A 19,995-nucleotide genomic window follows, 5' to 3' on the forward strand; every position below is an offset into this window, starting at 1 on the left:
AGTATGAGTCTCTATGCAGTGAGGGGCCGTGTAGTGAGAAATTACTGGGCTGTGTGTGTACTGTGGGGCTGCGTGTGGTGAGAGGCTGTGGTGATGGGCTGTGTGGTGATAGGCTGTGTGTGTACTGAGGGGTTGGGTAGGGTAAAAGGGCCAGCCAAAGAAACCCACCCTGTCCCTGAAACCAGAGCCAGTGAAACACTTTGGCCCTAGAACCAGAGCCAGTGAAAGAAACACACCCTGGCCCTAAAACTAGAGCCAAAAGGCTGAAAAGGGCCAGTGAAAGATTTAATGGGAGGCCTTTTTTAGTCTTTTGGCGCTGAAACCAGAGCCAAATCTGTCCCTGACCAACTGAGCACAAAACCAACCGATCCCTGAGCATAAAATCTACCCAATCTGAATTTGTCCAAATCCAGGGATTGAAATCCAACCAATTCTCACCCTGAAAATCTTCTCCCTGGAAAACCCTACCCCTAAAAAGCCCTGTACAAGCCCTGTACCTGTTCAGTTTGCTGCTGCCTTTTTCAACCCTGGCAGAGGCAGCCACCCTCCTGGATTCCTCCCTCCAGATAAATCTCTTGAATGAAGTTTGGGTGACGACCTTCTTTTGCCTTACGGGAGCAGAGATGGAACCTGGGTGGAGCAGAGGAGACAAAGGCTGTAACACTTTCGCTGGTGAAACTTTCCCTTAGCAGAGCAGAGTTCTTACACTCTGGGAACCGGAATATAACTGTAACAACTTTGCTGGGGAAACCCTCCCCTGCCCAGGCAGAGTTGTTACATTGGGGAAACCTTTCCCTGGAGCAGGGCTAAACTGCTACACTTACAGTAACTTGTGGTATTCCTTGGCTCCCGACTGTCAGGATCCCTTTCCATCTGAGCTGCAATGCTTACAGGTTGGGTGTGGTGAGGGTCTCTGTGCCAGGGCTGAGGGGTAAGGGACTGGATACCTATTTTCTGTACCTGTCTCAGCATTCCACCCCTGCTCCTCTCCTGGCCCTGGTCCTGGCTCTCCTTCTCAGTGGGAAGCTCACTCTCTGAAACTAGACTCTAGAGGTTGGAAGTGATGCTGAAGCCCACCAGGTGTGATCTCCAAAAACAAAAGTCTCAGGGAAAGCCGGACAGTGGTGGCGCACATCTTTAATCCCAGCACTCGGGAGGCAAGGGCAAGTGGATCTCTGTGAGTTTGAGGCCAGCCTGGTCTACAGAGCGAGTTCCAGGACAACCAGGGCTGTTACACAGAGAAACCGAGTCTCCAAAACAAAACTAAATAATAGTCATAATCTCAGGGAAAAGGTCTCTGGTTTTGCAAATGGGAGGAGAGGAAGGAGGGCAAGCTGTGGTTGGGATGTAATATATAAGAGAATAAATTAAAATTAAAAAGGACATATTCCGGGCTTTGCCCTTGAATTTCCCATTCATTCTAGGAAAGGACATAGAGATCTGCATTTTTTTCTTTTTACTTTCTTTCTTTTTCTTTTTTCTTTTCAAGACAGGGTTTCTCTGTGTAGCCTTGGTCTGTCCTGAAACTCGCTCTGTAGACCAGGTTGGCCTCGAACTCACAAAGATCTGCCTGCCTCTGCCTCCCGAGTGCTGGGATTAAAGGCGTGTGCTACTATGCCAGGCCACCTGCAGAGCACTTCTCAATATCTGAGATGATCTCACTGATTTCTTTACTGTGCCCCCCCCCCACAAAGCCAGAAGCTCCAAGAGGTTGGGGGTCTTGCTTTGGATAATCCCATGTCTTAGACCCATCGACATGCCTGCCATGTGCTAGTTCTGTATATTAACCAAAGGACTACACAGGCCTGGGCTTGGTTTCTTTTAAACTTGGACCTTCCACTCTGTCCCAGTCATGACCTTCAAAGCTGAAGGCATCCTATCTTCTGCCGCCTCCACCTCAGCCCTCCCCTAGAACGGCTCTCCAGGACCTGAAGGGGAAACAGCCACCACGAAGTGATCTCACACCCTTGCAGATGCCCACCACCTGAAATTCTGCTCCAGCATAAGGTGGTGAAGTGGGAAGGTAGCTGTTCCCAGCTGGAGAGCTGGTGGAGATCTTCCATTAACATCTAACCCTGAGAAATACTCATCTGGCCAGCATCCCATAGCCCACAGCCCAGCTGCTTGAAACATCAAGACGGTGTCATAGAAACACAGGGATCTCACATCTGACGATCTTGCCCTGAACTTATAGGATGAAGGGTTCATCCTGGGCAGTGACAGCCACTCGGAGAGATCACCCTCGGAGAGAAAGAACAGGTGCTACTCCTCCTGTTGCTAAGGAGCCAGCAAGGTACACAGTCGTCCCCACCTCAACCTCACTGTGAAGTGGTGGCCCCTCTGCACCTGCGCTCTTGGGTTAAAAAGACTGAAGACCACCAGTCGAGGTGGTGCACACCTTTAATTCCAGCACTCAGGAGGCAGAGGCAGGTGGATCTCTGTGAGTTCGAGGCCAGCCTGGGCTACAGAGCGTGTTCTCAGACAGCCAGAGCTACACAGAGAAACCCCGTCTCAAGAAACAAACAAACAAACCCTTTCTGAGGAAGTGATTACCTGCTTCCTGCATTAGCTAGGATCTTTGGGATAGCATGTGACTTCTCCCTGTAACCCCAGTACAGGGGTGGGCAGAAACAGATGAATCCCGGGGGCTCACTGAGCAGCCTGTCTAGCTGAAACAGCTCAAGGGTTGGTGAGAGGCACTGTCTCAATAGGAGGAGAGCGATAAAAGAGGATGCCTGATGTCCACCTCTGACCTCCACACGCCATGCACACATACATACACATGAGTGCACCTGCATAGATGTGTGTGCATGCATACACAGGCATGCAGAGAGGGGGGCGCGGGGAACAAGAGGAAAGTGCCTGTGTTGAGCCTCTCCACTCCCCACTCGGGGTCCCACTACAGCCTGTTTATTGAGAGATGCCCTGTTGTGTACTAAAGCCCCAAGACACAGAGCAGAGCCCACTAGATTAGGTCCAGTGGTAGAAGTATTTGAGGACTGTGTCTCACTCTGTAGTCCAAGCCAGCCTCAAACTTGTGATCCTCCTGCCTCAGCTTCCTCAGCACTGGGATGTCAGGCATGCACCCACACATGCTTCTTCCCACTGCTGCTTCCGTTCTTGCTCAAACCTTTACCGGGCACCTAATGTAAATGTCATGACAGGGAGATATTCTAAAGAGATGCTTGTGCCCTCCCTCAGATGATCAGACGACTGAACTGGTTCCCAGCGCCTCATGCTGGGAGAAAGGGAAGGCTGAAGCTTGGTGTCTGCTAGAGGCATCATCCAGGAAGAGATTTCACACAGTTCTGATAGCTTCTCAGGCTACCTTGCAGGAGAGACAGCTAAGATCGGCGGAGGGCAGGACCATAGCCTGACCGGGATGGCTTAGTGATGCATACTCCTACTTTCTCTAAACCTCTTGTTAGCATCATGGAGGAAGGCTGGGAGCTACTGGATCTCTTGTTTGTTCCTCACTGAATACATTGTCCCTTGCTTTTCACTTTAACTTGTCTCATAGGCTTGTTGAGGACAGGTGGTCAAGGCTAGCTCCTTAAGGCCACCAGGGCCGAGTCTCTAACCCTGACAACTCCAGTAATCTACTGTATGCTGCTGGAGAGGCCAGAATGTCAGGTACCTGCCCCCTGGCCTGTCACAACGGCCACTCTGGCTTTAGAGAGAGAAGCCTTGCTCTGTCTGCCCTCCTACACATGCGCTGCACAGCTGAAAGCAGGTTACAACTTCTGACAGAACTATCCAGAAGATTGGGAGACCTTGAAGGGAATTTAGAGAGGAAAGGGTTGCCTCCTTCTTATACCCCTTGGCTGGACATGAGATCAGCTTACTGCAGCTTAAAAAGGGGGGGGGGGGGGGGGCGGGGAATAGCAGGATGGCTCAGTGAGTAAAGATGCCTACTGCCGAGTCTGCTGATTTGAGTTCAGTCTCTGGGGCCCCACATAGTGGAAGGAGAGAACCGGTCCCAGTCCCTGCTGGTAGTCTCTATACATGTACCACAGCACAAGTGTGCACCCGCACATACAGTCAATCAATCAATAATAAAATTTAATCTAAAAAGAAAGAATAAAATCTCAGGGTGTATTTAAGAAGTCAGGGTAGCTAATGTTTCAAGTGTTTGCCTGTATCTGACATTGCAGTGTGGACCATATTTTTTCCTGAGGTTTAGTTAAAATAACGTGGGGGGAAATATATATATATATATATATATATATAAGTTGGGCCCTAGAGTATCTGGACTCCACCTCTACATCCTGAGGCCAACTCACCGTGCCCACAAGCTCAGACTTAGTACCCTATGTGCCCAAAGGGGAGAGGAGTGCTGTAGTCATCACACTGATATTAAAAATCTGAGGATGGGCTGGAGAGATGGCTCAGAGGATTAGGAGCACTGGCTGCTTGCTCTTCCAGAGGTCCTGAGTTCAATTCCCACAAGGAGGCTCACAACCATCTATAATGAGAGCTGATGCCCTCTTCTGGCATGCAGATAGACAGAACATTGTATACATAATAAGTAAATAATTTTTTTTAAAGCCTGAGGACATTTCCAGAATTATTACCTGCTACCCTCTCCTCCTCCTCCTCTTCTTCCTCATCTTCTTCTCTTTTTGGTGGCAGTTTTTGTAAGGCTGGGGCTCAAACCTGAGGCCTTGCAAATATTAAGCTCACACTGAAAGCTCCACCCCTAGTTCTTGCCTGCTTTGAGGAACAATTTTCTTTGATTTAACTAGCCCCATGTCAAGAGTCTCAGAGTCCCACAATGCCCTGGTAAAATAATCCTTGTCACTACTGTCATAACGAGTTCCTCAGGGCATTCAGTACCTGCAGAGCCCTGGTAAATGCCTTCCTTGCCTAGCTGAATCCTCACCACCTCCCCCAAATGGTTGGAACCATCCCTACCCTGACTTCCTCTCAGAGGTTAGGTGTACCCGTGACCATACTGTTCGAGAGCCTCTGTGTCAGAATTAGACCCAGGTGCATCCACTCCTGAATCCTGCCCAAGGGCCTGGGAAGCCCACCATAAAGGTCCTTGCAAAGCCCATTTCACACTTGCTGAAGCAAGATCTGGACCATTCACTGGGGCTCTCAGTTCACGTTCTTTGGGAGGCTGTTTAATGTACAGCATCCATGTCTGTCTTGTCACTACGGAGGGAGCTCATCTCTGGGGCCAGGGTCCCACAGACACGGTCTTCCTCCCCAGTTGTGTAGAGGTCCTCAGTGAGAAAGGAATCTCCCCCAGGCTTTCCAGGGGGAGGCGAGTCAAGAGGATAGACACCTTGTGAAGCAATTCCCACTGCTCCTAGGAACAGGAAAATGTCACTTCTGGAGTCAGGGCAGGGGTCAGAGGTGAGGCTAATCTTCCAAGTTTCCTCCCTGCCTTCTCACCTTTCACCCCCTCCTCCCACTAAGTGCCCACCATGCCTCTTTCCAATGACTGCAGTCTCCAGGAGTCAAGGACCAGCTTAGCAGCCAGAGCAACGCTCTGTTTCACAAGCCTGCGTCTGGTTGGATGAGCTCAGACATACACTGTGTGGTGAGGGGAGTTAGAACACAGATTCCACAGGCCTTTTCATTTTTCTATCATCTCCCTTCTCCTAAGACCTGGCACCTTTTAAGTCTATTTTCCCTGTGGTTTGGACCAGCTGCTGGTATCATCTTGCTCAGCTGTGAGTCCTGGGACAGGTAGAAACTATAGTGATGGGACCGGAGAGACAGCTCAGCAGTTAGGAACACTGGCTGCTCTCCCAAAAGACCCAGGTTCAATTCTCAGCACCCACATGGCAGTTCACAAACTGTCTACAACTCTCATTCCAGGGCATCCTACATCTTCACATAGACATGTATGCGGGTAAAACACCATGAAAATAACTAAATTATTTTTTTAAAAGAAAGAAAGAAACCATGGTGACACCATATAGAGCCCTCCCCCACTCCAAGGAAACACACTGGGGCCTGGGCACTGAGAGCAGCGCATTTCCCTCGCCATTCTCTCTCCCTACTGCAAATTCTACTGTCATGGAGGAGAAAGTACTGCCGACCCACCACTTTCATGGATCGAAGGAAATTGGGAAGATTTGAACAGGGGAAGCAGGGGGCTCAAGACATTTGAGCAAACAGGGAACTTCTCATTTTTATTACTGAAGTAACCAATACCCAAGGTGATGCCTACAACTAGTTAGCTTAAGCAAGTAGAGTCACTGCTAGGGAATACACCTGGTGTTATGTCTTATGGATATTATATTTGGTCATGTGAACGAGCAAAGAACCTCCCAGGCCTTCCCTTTCCCGCAGAGATAATGTGGACGTGCCAGGGCATTCCTTTCATACCTTTGCTTTCAAGTGCATTCGCTTATCATAGTCTATGCAGTTCTTTCTAGAAGGCTGCCTTGTGGGAAGAACATTCTGCATTCGGCCCCATCCATACTTCACAGTAAGTTCACAGCTTCTTTACACAGGCTCCCTCAGGTATGGTGCCATGTGAGGCAAGAGAATGACCCCTCCATCAGGAAAAGCAACTGGGGACTGGAGAGATGACTCGACAGTACTTGTTGTAGCCGGGCGGTGGTGGCGCACACCGTCAATTCCAGCACTCGGGAGGCAGAGCCAGGTGGATCTCTGTGAGTTCGAAGCCAGCCTGGTCTACAGAGCAAGATCCAGGAAAGGCACAAAGCTACATAGAGAAACCCTGTCTCAGGAAAAAAAAAAAAAAAAAGTACTTGTTGCTCTTACAGAGTACCCAGGTTTGATTCCCAGCACACCAAATGGTGCCTTACATCCATCCATAACTCCAGTTCCAAAATATCCCACGTTCTCTTCTGACTTCTGCAGGCACTAGGCATACACATGGGGCACATACATACATGCAGGCAAAACACTCATACACATGAAACAAATATTTCTAAAAATTGTTAGGAAAGGAAGGAAGGAAGGAAGGAAGGAAGGAAGGAAGAAAGGAAAGAAGGAAGAAAAGCTCCCTTTTCTCCAGGGGTTCAGCAGAAAAATACCAGCTGCAGGCGGGTGACTTCAGGGAAGTAAGCCAGTAACATCACTGCTTCCATCAGTGGCTTGGAAGTATCACTTGATCACATCCACAAATTCCAAGACACATGGTCTCCTCCTACCTTCAGCCTTAGGGAGAGTGAATTAAAACCTCCTCCTGGCCTAAGAGACTCAATCTCAAAAAACATTCTTCATAAAATCGAAGGAAACCTGAAACAAAGCACGAATCTCACAGGCCATGGATCTTGAAGAGTCCAGATGCTGTTTCCACATAATGAGCTCTAGTTCCCAGTCCCCAAGGAGAGGCGAGGCCAGGAGGTAGGAGATTTGAAGGCAACCTTGGGTAGATGTAACTCTACCCAAGGTGATGTAACTCTCCTTCAGAGATCCAAGCATCCTAGAAGGCCCAGGGCCAAGTGTGAGAAAGGCATGGCATGGAAGGGTTCACCAAGGGCAATCTGTTCTTTAATTTTCCCTTTGCTCTGAGAGGTCCTGCTATGACCAGCACATTTTTTTTTTTTTTTTTTTTGGTTTTTCGAGACAGGGTTTCTCTGTGTAGCTTTGCGCCTTTCCTGGGACTCACTTGGTAGTCCAGGCTGGCCTCGAACTCACAGAGATCCGCCTGGCTCTGCCTCCCGAGTGCTGGGATTAAAGGCGTGCGCCACCACCGCCCGGCGACCAGCACATTTTATAGCAGGTATTTCTGACCCATGGAAGAACTTGTAATTGTGTGTGTGTGGTGGGGGTAATTATTTTTTTGCATCCCCCCCCCCCCGCCGTGTGTGTGTGTGTGTGTGTGTGTGTGTGTGTGTGTGTGTGTGTGTGTGTGTGTGTGTGTGTGTGTGTGTGTGTGTGTACACGTACCATGGTGCACATGTAGAGGTTAGAAGAATCTGTTCTTTTTTTCCACCATGTGGGTTTTGGAGATCGATCTCAGGGTTTCAAGCTTGGCAGCAAGCACCCTTGTACAGGGCAAGAGGCCCTTATGCACACAGATAAACCATGGAAAAGCCAGACTTATTTGTTTTGTCAAAGGAAGGATGATCTTCAAAGGAAGTTTACCAGTTTCCTACAAATGCTGGGAAAGACTGTAGTTTACAACCTGGTGATTTTTTGCTATCTATAAAGCCAGAATTTATCCCCCAGAATTTGTTTTGTTTATCCTAGACCCTTTCCCCCAAATCTTGAGCATTCCTTCTAAATCCATTAAACCTGTCCTTGTGAGAGATGTCATTTGTACTTCACAACAGCCTAAGTGACTTCTATGTTATCTTAGGGTCAGGCCAATCCTGTCTGCCATAGGGATTATGTTTACCTCAGTCATTCTCCCTAGACCCTAAATCTTGAGCACTATATCTGAGTCAACAGTACCCATCTTTATGAAAGAAGTCAGATGTACTTTGTAAAGAGTTTCAGTGCAACCAGGTGGTGATGACACATGCCACTAATCCCAGCAGCCAGGAAGCTGAGGCAGGGGGATCTCTGAGTGGAACTCAGGCTAGCCTGGACTACAGAGTAAGTTCCATGACAGTTGTGACTATACAGAGAAACCCTATTTCATGGGGGAAAATCCAATGTAAACATCTCTTCAGCTTTGTCATACTCACTGGACTGTGTCATCAGAAAACCTTTTTTTTCCCCCAAAAGTATGCTGTGCTTAAATATGGCTAAAATGAACAACCTGGGATCAGACTCTAGAAGTTTGGCCCAGCTCCTGCTAAGTCAGACCGAACGGAGTTTCATTCTTACATCACCCGGATCTTTTCCCTGCTGAGCACAGAGCCTTCAGGGATTCCCACCCCACCCACCACACACCCTTACCCACCGAGCCGTCTCATCAGGCCCTCATAAATTTGTTGTTAATGTTCCTTAATTGCAGTCAAGAAGCAGAAGGAAGCTCTTTGCTGTGGGAAGCATACTTGTGACCACAAGCCATCGTAATTGACAGGCTGGTATTTATTATTACTAAGTTCCAGTAGCTGATCTGAGGAGAAACTAACCAAAGGTACCCAACACTTAAAAACATACATGACTGGCCCCATGTGGGGGTGCATGCATTTAATCCCGGTACTCAGGAGGATCTTTGAGAGTTCAAGACCAGTCTGCTCTGCATAATGAGTTCCAAGACAACTAGAGCTACAAAGGAAAATCCTGTCTCAAATAAACAAAGAAACAAAATATGACTGCCAGTTGAGTACTAAAGAAGACAAAGATCCAAACTGGAGTCAGCCAAGGCCACAAGGCACATTTCAAAGGGGAACTGGCTCTCTTCTCCTTGCAGTGATTTCTCCCCGTGTGGAGTTTCTCACATCTATCCCTGCTTCTAGTCCCTGGGTCTAGAGTGGTAATAAAACCAGAATGAGTGTGAAATCCTCATATAAAATATCAAGGCATCACAAGGAAACACACAGAATCAACTAACCTGGACTCCTAGGGACTCACAGAGCCTGAACTGCCAACCAGAGAACTTGTGTGGGACTGACCTAGGCCCTCTGCACATCTGTTACAGCTGTGCAGCTTGGTCTTCTTGTGGGACTTCTAACAGAGGGAGCAGGGGCTGTCTCTGACTCTGTTACCTGCTTTTGGGACCCTTTCCTCCTACTGGGTTGCCTCATCCAGCCTTAACAGGAGAGGAGGTGCCTCGTCTTACTACTGCAACTTGATATGCCATGGCTGGCTGATATACATGGGAGCCCTGCCCTTTTCTGAAGAGAAAAGAGAAGCAGTGAATGGGGATTGGGAGGGGGGGCTGGGAGGAAAGGAAGGAGTGAGGGGAAAACTGTGTTCTGGTGGGGGGGGGATTAACTAACTAATTAATTAGTTTTTAAAAAGTCAAGGTGTCTGTAGCTCCTCAGACATTTTCACATTCAGCTTCATATTCCCCAAGATTCACACACTACAGCCCAATCAGTTCATGTGTGCCTTCTCATGGTCTTCATTTTCCATGTGTGCCCAGATGGATCCCACCTCAGTCCTTCACAGCTTCGCGGGTATATGCCTCCTTCTCTAAATTCCCTGCCAGGATCTGTGCAATTTAGGTACAGTTTAGCTTCGATATGCACAAACTCTGGTCTCGGAACTAGCATCCTCCCAGAATATATCTACACCCTCATCACCTGGAGTGTGTGCCAAAACCACAGATGCCCCAGGCTGCGCTATAGCACCTGCCTTCAGGAGTGAATGAAGGCAGGGACCCAAACAATTGCACTCTACTTCTGCCCATTCAGGACTGAAAAACGCCACTCCACTCTGGGGCTGCCCAGTCCACAGTGAGGTTTTTATGGAAAAAGCGTTAGACTTTGGGTCTAAATACTTTTCACTTTGTTTTGTTTTGAGACAGGGTCTTACCATGTAACTCTGACTGGCTTGGAACTCACCATGTGGAACAGATCGGCCTTGAACTCACAGAGCTCTGCCTGCTTCTGCCTGACAGTGCTGGTGTGTACCATCATATCCAGCTCAAGTATCTTCGTTAACAAAGGCTCTGCCATTTACTAGACTTGTGACCTTGGACAAGTTTTCTTCTCCTTAAAACAAAATAAGACCACATGAGGGACAAACCTGAGGCCTGGTGTGGTGCCACAGTGCTATAAGCCCAGCACTCAGGAATCTGAGGCAGGATGGTCTCTAAATTCTAAATCAAAACTCGAGACCCTCTTGCCAAGCCAGGTTGAGCTACATAGTGCCCATCTCAGGAAATCAAACAGATAAAAGAAGCATGCTTCCTTAAATGGGACTAGAGCATCCAGAGTGGGAGATCAATGAGACTGGATCAATGAGACATCTCTTTGTACTGTGGTCTGACTGAAATGTAACACTTCAACTGTGGATGTAGGCAGTGGTACCTGTAATCCAGTTACCAACAGAAAGTATGACCATTTTCCTTTCACATTAAACCCATTGCAGATATTGTCAGGTTTCAAATGGCTGAGGTGCCTATTTAACATATCAAAGCAGACCTGGCTGCCAGGTTCGCCCAGCATCCCTCCTCAGTCCCTACCTGTTACAGGGTATAGCTGGCATACCCTGGCCCCTACTCTGAACTCTCCAGCCCAGGAGCTGGGCAGCCCTTCCCCAGAGGCCCTTCCCAATGTAATCCAGCCATTTTGGGTTACCCTCCCCCTTTTGTACCTTTGGCCTCCTGGCTGCTGCTCCTGGTTCCTCTCTCTCCTCTCCCTTCCCCTCTCCACTCCCTACATGGCTCAGGGTCATGACCACTCTGGACTCTCCCAGATGTGTCTGCCTCTGGCTATGCTCTCCCTTTTATCTACAATAAAGTTCCTCATGTCCTTTCCTTTGCATTTCTTTTTTCCATTCAGGTATGTCTAAGTGCATTTGAAGCTCATCACTGTTCTGAAAGTAAGGTAGTCACGAGATCTGCTGTTTTAATGCATTAATAAATTTTTATGCATACAATTTAAGAAGTATTTTGATTATTATATATTAATATATTTTTCTCTTTACAAGTGTTTGTGTATTTAAACACATAAAGGGGAACTGGAGAGATGGTTTAGAAGCCAAGAGTCCTAGGTGCTCTTTCAGAGGACCCAGGTTCAATTCCCAGCACCCACACATGAAGCCTCACAACTGGCTGTAACTCCAGTTCTAGGGGATCTTATGTCCTCTTTTGACCTATGTGGAGACAAGGCATCATGTGGCATAATACACACATACATACATATAAGCAAAAACTTTACACATAAAATAAAAATAAATCTTTTTTTTTTAAGATAGAAATATACAAGGAAAGATGGGCACAATAGAGCACAACTGTAGCTCTAGCAGTCAGGAGGCAGAGGCAGGAGTTCAAAGTCATCCCTGTTAGGTTTCTGAGGCAACATTAAGACAAAAGACAGAAATAGACCAGAGTCTGCCCTTCATGATGGAACTGTGTTTATTAGTGCACACAGCAAGGAGAAATCTCTCTCTTGAGTGTAACTAAAGGGTCTTCCAGGGGGGAAAACTGGCTGCTAGTCTTTATATGGGGGGAGAGGGAAACAGTCATAGCCCACATGTCTCTCCTGCAGTCTCTCCTTCCTGAAATTGTTTCCTCACTCTGTAGACCAGGCTGGCCTCGAACTCACAGAGATCCCCTGGCTCTGCCTCCCGAGTGCTGGGATTAAAGGTGCACCGCCCGGCTGAGACAAACACTCTTGAGAGACTATCTGTCTCTAGAGAAGTTCCTTTCTCTGCTGACCCATAAAGCTGTGCAAGGTCCTCCGCAGGCTCCTAGGAATCCTGTTTGACCACTGAGGCGCTCTCTCAACCCTCAGCCATCTACTGAATTGAGTCCAGCCTAATTCCTTCATCTAGGAGGCAAACTTCTCCAAGCCCTCAGTCCCTGACTCTTGCTGGCAGTCAGCTGGGAAACAAAAACATGTCAGTAATCTGACGCACCAAAGCGGGCCGGTGCATTCTCTTCCTGCTGGCACTCCGGCCTTAATCTCAGACTTCACAATGGAAAGACAGGAGAGAGGCTCCAAGAGACAAGGGTCTGCAGGGCTCCAGACAGGCACAGCTAGTCAGTCCAGCCTCACCCCAGGCCCTGCGCAGGAGAAGCATCTAGTGACCACTCTGCCTGTGTTGGGCTACTGGATCCTGGAAACCGGGGAACCAACTGAAAAACCTACCTTAAAATAGTGGATTTCCAAGCCACTGCTCTCTTGCAGTATACTGAATAAACTAATACTAATAATTTAAAGAGTACAGTAAGTTGGACAGATAAGGGCCCAGCTTGGTGGTGCACGCCTTTAATCCCAGTACTCAAGAAGCAGAGGCAGGGGAATCTCTTGAGTTCAAAACCAATCCACATACACATACAAGTGCAAATACATACAGATGCATACACACATATACTTACATAAAAATTAAATAAATCTTTGCTTAAAAGAATATAAAAGAGTCAAGCTGGGTGTGGTGGCACTCCCCTTTAATCCCAGCACTCAGATGGCAGAGGCAGGTGGATCTCTATGAGTTCAAGGCCAGCTTGGTCTATATAGTGAGTTCTTCCAGGACAGCCAGAGCTATGTAGAGAGACCCTGCCTCAAACAAAACAAACAAACAAAAAACAATTTAATTAATATTTTTGTTTTTTGTTGTTGTTGTTGGTTTTTCGAGACAGGGTTTCTCTGTGTAGCTTTGCGCCTTTCCTGGAACTCACTTGGTAGTCCAGGCTGGCCTTGAACTCACAGAGATCCGCCTGGCTCTGCCTCCCGAGTGCTGGGATTAAAGGCGTGCGCCACCACCGCCCGGCTTAATTAATATTTTTAATAGGAATAGAAATTTGGTCTATCAGTCATCAAACACATGGCAAATTGTGGGAAATATGTACACACTAGAGGCATTGCTGTAAAAGTAAATTTATTTAAAAGAAAATGTGTCCAAGTTTCCCTTCTGCACAATGCACCAACATTATGGAGACAATGTGTGCCGTGAACAACACTACCGTTTGTTCGATGTTCCCAGGTCGTCCTAAGGAGAGTATGTGGCAGACACCGGGTGTCCAGGCTCCGAGACTGAAGCAGGGCTCTAATCTTCTGCCAGCAGACTGTCCGCCTTCAGCTGGGCCCTCCTTATGCTCTCCAAGTTCAGCTGCTGATACTTTCTCTTGAAAAAGCCACACTGAAACAATGAGGAGGAAGGGAGCCTCGTAAGGACCTGAGGTAGCCGCCTGCTTTACAAACAGTCTTCGGGCTGCCGTAAACAGCTCCAGACCTCTGCCTCTGGCTTCTCTTTCCTCCTCTGCCCTCCTCTGAGCTTTCTTCATCCTCTGGGTCCCTCCTTCAGTGCTGCCTTCCTGGTGTTCATCCCCCAACAAGAGCGGGGGGATGCCAGAGCACTTAAACACCTTCAACTAACTGGAGTGCTATGGAGTCGGTCGGTCGTGCAGGATGGATCTAATCCTCTTTCTGGGAGAAGGCCCAGGACAGCCCGCCATGCTAAAGACCTGGATTGTACACAACCTCCTATAGAAGCTCAGGATCTAGGAAGACGGGGAAATAAGACTGAGGTGTGATGGCTGCCACCTGTAAGGCTGTCAGAAGGGAGCTCTCAGGCCTGGCCCGGAAGCCAGCACATGCATCCAGGAGCCTGGCTAAGCTTCCTGGGGAGCTGTGTGAAGGGTGAGAGGGTTGGAACCGGCACTCCTAGCAAGAGCAGTCACACATGCCCCAACAGAGAGTCTGAACCTATTTAGGGAATGAGTCAACTGGTCTGGAGAAAAAAAAAAAGAGAGACCAGGATGTAGAAGGCCTCAAATAACACTGAGCATGTTTGGACTCTGAGATAGGGCAAGCCAAGGACTTTAAAAGGGGTGACAATCAGATCTGTCTTAGGAATAGCTCTCTGTGCTCAAATACTTCAATTAGGCTTTTCCCCGCCCAGAGAGAAACTGTCAGGTTTATCTGTCTACACAGGATGTATAGCTTCAGCAATATAGAAAAGAGGCCACAAGGCCAGGGTAGATAGATGCACTAGGTCTGAAGTTAGCTGTCCTCAAAGGTACTGAAACCAGTATGAGAGCCCCGTGCCTTCTTCTTACAAATATGACGAGCAGAACTGACCTTGAACAGAATGGCTATAATCACAACCAAGACCAGGAGGCCTCCAATACTGCTGCCAATGATGAGAGGCAAAGAGTAGGGTTCCTCATCTTTCAGGAAGATGACAGTGATCTGGATAAAGAGATGGTCCAACAAGTCAGTAAATTGCAAGCGAGGAAGAGCGTCCATGTTATTTTAAGGAGCAAAAGATAAGGACTTGGTAACAACCTGCATATTGATCGAGACTGATGGCGGCAAAAAGCTGACCATTCCCTGACACAGCATTTTCCACCACCCAAAATCATCTGATGGCCACAGCACTTCACAAGAAACTATTCTGGTTTCTGATCTCAATGAGCTAGGTCATCGGGGGATGTGACCTTGTCCCAAAGGTGGTCTGCCAGGCTGAGGATGCTCTCACAGCATTAATTCTACAGCAGCTGTGCCCATCTGTGTCCATGGTTCCTATGGTCATTGTCTCCAAAGTGAATCCTTGTTTAAAGATCTCCAAGTCCTTTTCAACTCAAGTCTGATGGATGTTTTTAAATCTCGCACAAATGCCTAAAGTCTTTGGCAATACATTTTCCTACGAGAAATGTCTGGCAGGGGTTGCCCTGTTCTTCACCAGGCTGAGTGCAGCCCTCGGGGATGCTGTAAGGGCAAAAATGGGTCCACCCATGGCACTGCAGCGCTCTTCTGTTAGAAATCAATCCCACGCTGGGCGGTAGTGGCGCATGCCTTTAATCCCAGCACTTGGGAGGCAGAGGCAGGTGGATCTCTGTGAGTTTGAGGCCAGCCTGGGCTACAGAGTGAGTTCCAGGAAAAACGCCAAAGCTACACAGAGAAACTCTGTCTTGAAAAACAAAAAACAAAACAAAAAAACAAAACAAAGAAACAAAGAAAGAAAGGAAGGAAGGAAGGAAGGAAGGAAGGAAGGAAGGAAGGAAGGAAGGAAGAAATCATCCCCATAAGGTGTTTTCCCAAGGATCTCAGCAGCTCAGGAGTCTTCTCTCGCCCTGACATGCTGAAAAGCTCTATGGATACACTTCCTAACAGGGGCCTGGCCCTCCTGGGTAGTGGCCAGAGTGTGCTGCCAGGACACAGTTGGAGCCAGAGGGTCATCCTGAGTCCCCGTTGCAAGACACTGAGTTCCCCTCAGGCCAGTGCCTAGGCACCAAGGTCAGGCATGCTTTGGAGAGATTTCATACAGGGTAGGGAGTTACCCAACTCACCCTTGAGGCCTCTCCCAGCTAAGTTATAAATGTGACTGGGTCAGGACGGGCCCTTTGGACCACACTTAGCTACAGGTAAACGGAACTTCACAGGAGTAAGTTCTGACCTTGAAAGTAGGAAGGAAACAAGGCAACAGAGTCGGAGTGGGACAGCAACAGAGCTGTGATCATAATGCAAGAGTGGAAGGCAAGGGGAGCGGGGACAGGACTCTGGAACCTGGGCTGATGAATGAAGGAGGCCCCACCACGCCAGGGGCATAATAGCCCAGACTGCAGTGGAAACAGCATCTCTATTTCTCAAGGTCTTCTTCCTTTGCCCCATTTTATTTTATTTTATTTTTAAAGATTTATTTATTTATTATGTATACACAGAAGAGGACACCAGATCTCATTACAGATGTTTGTGAACCACCATGTGGTTGCTGGGAATTTAACTCAGGACCTTTGGAAGAGCAAGCAGTGCTCTTAACCTCTGAGTCATCTCTCCAGCCCCTTTGCCCCATTTTAAATGCACAGGTTCTCCCCAAAGTGAGTCAAAGTTATCCCAGCAGAGGGCAAGGGAGAAGCAGGACATAGGGTGCCCCCCTGCTTGTGGGAAACACGGACAGTCCAGTGGCCATCCTGTCAGCTGCCATTCTGGAGTCACGGTGGTCAGAGCCGGTCAGGACAGACTGCCTCCTTTGCTGGTGACTGAGAGAAGATTGCACCCGCACTGAGGGTTGAGGGAACCAGTTTTCAGTTGGTGCCTTTCTGGGAGGGTTGGAGTTCAATTATATTACTTTATTTATTTAGTTAGTTTTCATTTTTGAGACACAGGGTTTCTCTGTGTAGTCCTGACTTTTCCAGAACTCACTCTGTAGACCAGGTTGGTCTCGAACTCCATCTGCCTGCCTCAGTCTCCCAAGTGCTGGGATTGAAGGTGTACGCCCACCACCACCCAGCTTAGAGATATTACTTTACGAATAAACTTCTATTTTTTTTAGAATCTAGGCAGTGTGTGATTAATAAGAAGGTGCTTATGTTTCTTTAATACCATTTTCTGTATAAGCAATCCTTCAGAGGCCAGCAAGATGGTTTAGCAGGTGAAGGTGTTGTCTGCCCTCAAGGCTGACAACTCCTGCAAGTTGTCCCATGTATACCTTGCATATGCTCACACACATACCTATACACACAAAATGAGCAAGTGTAATAAGCTGGGTGTGTTGACATCAGGCTGTGCCCTGCTCTGAGTTGCTCTACACTGTCTGTATAAAACAGTTTTCCAGGTTGTGCCTTGCCCCAAGAGAGACTCCATTTTATGAGCAGTGTTTGACTCCGTTTTGAAGATGGAGGACTATACACCTGGGTGGACATGTGAACAGCACTATCCACCTGGCATTATCCATGAAGTACAGAATGATAAATGACTCACTTATTCCTAGAAGTAGAAAGGGTGACATAAATTTATTGGGGTGATTTGAGACTGTAGGGGAACATGGGCATATTAAAATGACATGAGGGAAACCAGGTCCAGGAACTTATCAGACACACTAGACCAAGGACAGGGTGTATGCAACATCATTTACTTATTCATGTGTATGAGCATTTTGACTGCATATATGTCTGTGAACCATGTGCACTCTTGGAGCCTCTGACATCAGAACAGGAGGGTGGAAAAGGGCATTAGATTCCCTAGAACTAGAATCATAGATGGATGTGAGCCACCATGTAGGTGCTGGGAACTGAACCTAGGTCTTCAGCAAGAGCAGCCTACACTCTTAACCAATGAGCCATCTCCCCAGTCCCCAACACCCACTCTGTCCTCCATGGCATCAGACACACATGTGGTGAACAGACATACAGGCAGGCAAAATACCCATACATATAAAATTTAAAAAGAGAAAAAAATGAAGATGTAGGGCAACATGCAAAAGAACATTTAGCTCAGACCCAGACATCAGTTTGGCTTTGGCCACATTTTTGAAAATTAACTCCAAAAACACTTCTAGTGCTCAGTCTAACTCCTATAAAAGAATTAGGCACTGGGAGCATGCTCCTGCTCAGTGCTGTAACAGACACTACCATCGCATACTAGGAAGACATTATAGGTACACAAAAATAACTTCCCACGTAGGAAATGTTTTAACTATTTCCTATTTTCAAAATAAATTAATCTTTAACTAAGTACACACTGTTGTTGATTGCTATTTCTCAGATGAGACACTGAGGCAGAAGCTCAAGGACACCAGGACAGGTGGTCGTGTAGCCAAGGTCAGAAGCGACAACAGTTTTCCCAGAACACTAATCAGAAAACAACCAGGAGTTACCTTTGTTCTGTGGTTCTCTGCGTTCAGCCCCTCGTAGAGAGATTTGTCGAAAGATATTTCACCAAGGATCTGCAGTTCAGTTACATCTTTCAGTAACTACAAGATGGAGAAAGGTGGGGTGTGGAGGAACACAAAACATGTTTTAGACATGGACTTGTTGTTTCTGGAGAGTTTCGACCATCTTTCCCTTCAAATACAATCCCTTCTCCAGTGTTCCTTTAGCCTCTGTAAACGGTCCCAGCAGCCACACAGCTATCCAAGCAACAAGTCTGTAGTCATTTCCCAACTTCTTTTTGGTTTTTTTGTTTTGTTTTGTTTTGTTTTTTTGTTGTTTTCGAGACAAGGTTTCTCTGTTTAGTTTTGGTGCCTGTCCTGGATCTCGCCCTGTAGACCAGACTGGCCTTGAACTCACAAAGATCCGCCTGCCTCTGCCTCCCGAGTGCTGGGATTAAAGGCGTGCACCACCACCGCCCGGCAGCAGTATGGATTTTAACCTAAGTGTATCCAACTCCAAAGTGCACTGTTTCTGTTTGTTTGGAGTTTCTGATTTTTGTTTTTAAAGGAAGATAGCACAGTCTAATACTAACTGAAGAATTATTTCATTTTTAAAATTCACGTGCATATATGGGCATGTGTGTGTGTGTGAGTGCAGGTGTCCATGGAGATGAGGAGAGGGCATCAGATCCCCCCACAGCTGGAGTTACAGGTTGTTGTGAGTTGCCCAATTTGGGTGCTAGGAACCGAACCACATCTTCTGCAAGAACAGTACACGCTCTGAACTGCTGATCTATCGCTCCAGCTCTTTAAGAATTATTTGTGGGGCTGGAGAGATGGCTCAGAGGTGAAGAGCACTGCTTGCTCTTCCGAAGGTCCTGGGTTCAATTTCCAGCAACCACATGGTTGCTTACAGCCATCTGTAATGAGATCTGGTGCCCTCTTCTGGCCTTCAGGGGTATGTGCAGACAGAACACTATACATAATAAATAAATAAATCTTTAAAAAAAAAAAAAAAGAATTATTTGTATAGGTTAGGGGAAAAGCCAAGACAAAGAGAGTGTGCTCAAGGTTATGCAACAGGCCCAACAGAGAGGGTGACCTGAATTACAACCACATCAGTAGAGGCAGAGAGACAAGATTTAAAATATATTCTGAAGGTAGGATAGCAGGGTTTGCTGCTAGGATCCACGTGGGGAGTAGCAAAGAGGAATCACGGGCCGGGCGGTGGTGGCGCACGCCTTTAATCCCAGCACTTGGGAGGCAGAGGCAGGCGGATCTTTGTGAGTTCGAGGCCAGCCTGGTCTAGAGAGCGAGATCCAGGAAAGGTGCAAAGCTGCACAGAGAAACCCTGTCTCGAAAAACCTAAAAAAAAAAAAAAAAGAGGAATCACGGGTAATTCCCACATCTTAGTGAGGAACAGGATTAAGATACCTATTAAGTACTTGCTAAGAGCAGGTTGGGACAGCAAGTCAATCAAGCGATCTATTCTGAATGGCACATTCCAGATGCTATTATTCTTTCTCGAGGAGAGACCCTAGAGTTGGACGACCAAATCTGCATCATTGCAGTCTAGAGTACCTGCTTGGTGTGGCCCACGGAGATCTCTGCAGCTACAGTTACATTTTCTTTATTAGATGTGATAGTACAGATCACTGAATGCCATTCTTCTACATACTGCAAAAGCAAAAAAGTGAGTTTGCTTACTCCCTTCTAGCGCATTAGGGCTGAAAATCTAAATATCTAGGATAAAGCATCTAAGGTCCCAGAGCAGAAGTTGTGAGCGGTTTGAGCAATCCCCTTCGCCCAAGCCAAGTGTCGATCACCATGGCAAAGGGGACCAGAGAGGCTGAGAGTCTCAGAAAGAACTTTGCAGAAGCTGCGACCTGACCTCTGCGGTCACCCTGT

General features: G+C 47.4%; 1 protein-coding gene across 1 annotated transcript in view; it reads right to left on the reverse strand.

Annotated features, from left to right (window-relative positions):
- Positions 1–13,357: 13,357 nt before the first annotated feature.
- Itgae (integrin subunit alpha E) overlaps positions 13,358–19,995 on the reverse strand; it is a 50,555-nt gene continuing 43,917 nt past the window's right edge. Inside the window, exons 27-30 of the mRNA XM_052758607.1 lie at positions 19,669–19,764; positions 18,094–18,189; positions 14,577–14,687; positions 13,358–13,635 (exon numbers count right to left, since the gene is read on the reverse strand). Coding sequence (XP_052614567.1) covers positions 13,543–13,635; positions 14,577–14,687; positions 18,094–18,189; positions 19,669–19,764 — 396 coding nt within the window. The 3' untranslated portion in view covers positions 13,358–13,542. The remainder of the gene's footprint in view (positions 13,636–14,576; positions 14,688–18,093; positions 18,190–19,668; positions 19,765–19,995) is intronic.

The sequence above is a fragment of the Peromyscus californicus genome, unplaced genomic scaffold (genome assembly GCF_007827085.1).
Source record: "Peromyscus californicus insignis strain IS unplaced genomic scaffold, ASM782708v3 Scaffold_3__1_contigs__length_106647218, whole genome shotgun sequence".
NCBI classification, from domain to species: domain Eukaryota; kingdom Metazoa; phylum Chordata; class Mammalia; order Rodentia; family Cricetidae; genus Peromyscus; species Peromyscus californicus.